Consider the following 3,538-nt stretch of genomic DNA (forward strand, 5'->3'; position numbering starts at 1 on the left):
ATGAGTCTGGCTCGCCTAGAGGGCCCGAGTCCCTCCAGAAAACTAGGGTGCACTGGTTGCACACCAAGTCTGTTGCGGGGAGGACAGTTTTCACCTTTGAGGCCTGCCAGGCAAAGCCTTTGTAATTGCCTGTAGCTGGGCTTGAAAGATCACATATAGGCTTTGGCCCGAAGCCAGACTCTTCACTTCTTCTTATTCATTAGTCTTCACTCTAGGATCATTCAGTTTTGCCAGGAGTACACATTTTCTGATTTCCCTTAGTGAAGGTATACTGGTGGTAAACTTTCAGTTCTCGTTTTTCTGAAAATATCCTTATTTTTCTCTTAGTGTTTTAGTTTGGATAATTTTGTTGACCTATTTCCAAGCTAATTGATTCTTTCTTCAGCCCTTTCCAGTCTGCTGATAAGCCAACGAGGAAGTTCTTCATCTTCAATGCTGTCGTTTTTATTTTAGCATTTGCAATTGAATCTATTTTAAAGTTTTCATCTGTTAACAACTTTTCTGTTCATGTATGTAGTCCACTGTTCCCACTAGATCTTTTAACATACTAATCAGTTATGTTAAAGTCCCAATCGGAGAGCTCCAATATCTGGATTATCTCATAGTCTAGTTCTCTTACTTGCTTTAACTCTTGACAATTAGTTAGCTAATTTTCTTTGCATTTTTTGGTGTATCTTGTAATTTTTTATTGAATACTGAACATTGTGTATGGAAGAAAAGTAAAGATAATTCCCGGAATGGATAGGGATCAATATTTTTGCTCTGTAGGACTCTGTGAATATTATTTAGCCTCCCTGAGCCTCAATACGTTTATCAGCAAAATATGAATAAGCCCGTCATAAAATTAAAAATATTGTGTGAAATGCATAAAAAATATTGTGTGAAATGCATAAAACATAAATGTAAAATAGTATTTTCTTTTATCTGATGATAGACTCTAGTACTCATTTTTAATAAGACAATAGGTTTATATATACTTGATTTTTTTCCCTAATGGTGACATCTTTTTCTGTTAATTAAAAAAATCCATATCTTATTTTTTAAATCCTAATAAAAAAACAAATTAGAAACTAAATGCCTCCATACATTAAACTAAGACCATACAACAATTGTGTATTCCTCTACTCCTTCAATAAATAACATAAAACAAAACAAAAAAAATGAGTCATTATATTAGATTTAATGTTAATAAATTCATATACAAAAATCAGAGGTCTTCCAAAGATTTACCCAGTATTTACTTATTAAAACAGAAACAATATATTTTTACAGGTGGTATAAAGAAATGCTCCCACTGTGATCCTTACCATATGTTGATTCTATGTGGGAGTGGAAATCATTCATTATTCTAGAAACAGAGACTTTGGAAAGTATCAAGACAGATGATAATATGAAAAAAGAGTGTGCTTTGAAAATGAATCAGATGAAATTGTTAGTGAAGAAGGGTTTTCTGAAGCTGAAGACCCAGGATTCCTGGTCAGAAAGGGCAAAAAGGCCTTATTTCTTGTTCTTGCTAGGATCTGGGCAACATTTCTTCCATGTCTGCAACGACGTAAGAGACAACAGCCCAAAGAGCGGCAGCAATATTCATCTGCTTTGGATCCATGACAGTCATGGTGTCTCCATTGGAGTGATGGAAGGAGAAATATTTATATAAGTCATCAAGTAGACTGGCTCCTGGGGAGAAAAGAGAAAGGATTCTTAGTGAAGTATTTTGACAGACATTGCTGAATAGCTACCCAGAAACCCCTGCCACTGATTTCTGCTTCATTCTTGCCTGCTCCTACTATGTAGGACACAGTGGCAAAATAATTACTGTCCCAGCCTCTATTGCAGCAAGAAATGGCCATGCGATACCATTCTGACTACTAGGATATGAGTGGCAGGCTATGGGAGAATTTTAGGAAAATCTTTACTGACAAAAGAATCAGGAGAACATCTTAATGATACATTAAAGATAGATGAGAAGTTTGAAGCGATATGGGACTAAAAAAACCCCACACTAAAATGGCAGAGTGGAAAGACAGAGCGTGCATTTAGAAAATATTGCTAACCCATTGAACAAACTCTGTATTGTTTACTTCTGAACTTCCTGCTAAATGAGGGAAAATAAACCTTTATTTTTTTAAGTAACCTACGCCAATGCCTTCATATTTATAAAAAGATAGTAAAAGTTTTTATCTGTAAGAGTGCAAATTGTCTACCTTCCTAGACACAAAAGAAGGTCAATACTCCTTTACTCATTATCCTTCTCAAATCATTCATTTACTTCCCATGAAATTTCCTGGCAACCTCCAAGGGCACCAGCAGGAGTCTCTGCCCCACATAAAAGCTTTCTTACTCTAATGAAGCTTTTCTCTAGTTTCAGCCATGAATCAGAACCTCAGGAAATCTTTGCTGTCTCATATTCATCCTTCAGAACCTACTGGGCCCATTTTATGGATCCCAACTCTAGTTTCTTAGTCTCTGGCCTTGTTTGTTTGTTTGATTGATTACTGTTTTATTATGAAATATACCGTACATACATAAGAGTGTAGAGAATGTAAATGTATATTTTAAAGGGTGACAATATAAAAAATACACATATGTCTATAATTCAATGCAAGAAAGATATTATCAGTATCTTTGAAGTCTATTTGATGAGCTTATGCCCTTCCAGCCCTCTTCCCACTGCCCGTAGATGTTTTTCTTCCTCCATGGGTCACTGTCCTATTGTGCTTCTGTGCTGTCTTAAACATACATACATACATACATACATACATACATACATACATACATAATTGTTTAATATTATGTTTTGAATCATATACTATAGATATATTTCCGTAACTTTCTTTTTCTGCTCAATCATATGTAAAAATTATCTGTCATGGTGTATAGCTGTAGTATTTTCATTTTTTGCTGCTGTATATTAACTCATTGTATTTATTTACCCATTTTCCTGACAGTGAGCATTTATATTGTTTCTAGTTTTCTGTTATTATATGCTTCTATCAGCATTCTCTAGGGTCTAAATGTAGGACTGGAATTTCTGGGTGACAGAGTATGTTTGTGTTTAATTTTATCAGGCAATTCCAAAATGTTTTCCTTTTCAATTAGTATTTCTGTTGTCAGTATATGAGACTTTCTCTTGCTTCACATTCTCTCTAGCACTTGGTATTGTCAAACTAATTTTTGCTAATCTGATTGGTGTGAAATAGCATATATTATGAGTTTTAATTTTTAAAATTATTGAAATTGGGAACATTTTCATATATGTATTTTTTGTCATTTATGTTTTCTCCTTTGTGAAATGCTTATTTATACCTTTTGCCCATTTTTAAATTGTTTTTTGTCTTTTCTTATTGATTTGTGGTTCTCGATATATTTTATATACTAGTCTTTTGTTGGTAGTAAGTTTGTATACATCGTTTCTCAATTTATAGTTCTCTGTACTCTGTTTATGATGTGTTTTGATAAACAGATGTTCTTATTTTTAATGTAGTCTAATTTATGAATCTTTTCCTTTACGATTTTCACTTATACATCTTTTTAAAGA

At 33.7% G+C, this 3,538-nt stretch overlaps 1 protein-coding gene across 1 annotated transcript in view; it reads right to left on the reverse strand.

Moving 5' to 3' along the window:
- Positions 1 to 1,214: 1,214 nt before the first annotated feature.
- Positions 1,215 to 3,538, reverse strand: part of CPQ (carboxypeptidase Q) — a 344,157-nt gene continuing 341,833 nt past the window's right edge. Inside the window, exon 7 of the mRNA XM_025050147.1 lies at positions 1,215 to 1,677. Within this exon, the coding sequence (XP_024905915.1) occupies positions 1,514 to 1,677 (164 nt within the window). The 3' untranslated portion in view covers positions 1,215 to 1,513. The remainder of the gene's footprint in view (positions 1,678 to 3,538) is intronic.

Source organism: Pteropus alecto, unplaced genomic scaffold (assembly GCF_000325575.1).
Source record: "Pteropus alecto unplaced genomic scaffold, ASM32557v1 scaffold164, whole genome shotgun sequence".
NCBI lineage: Eukaryota > Metazoa > Chordata > Mammalia > Chiroptera > Pteropodidae > Pteropus > Pteropus alecto.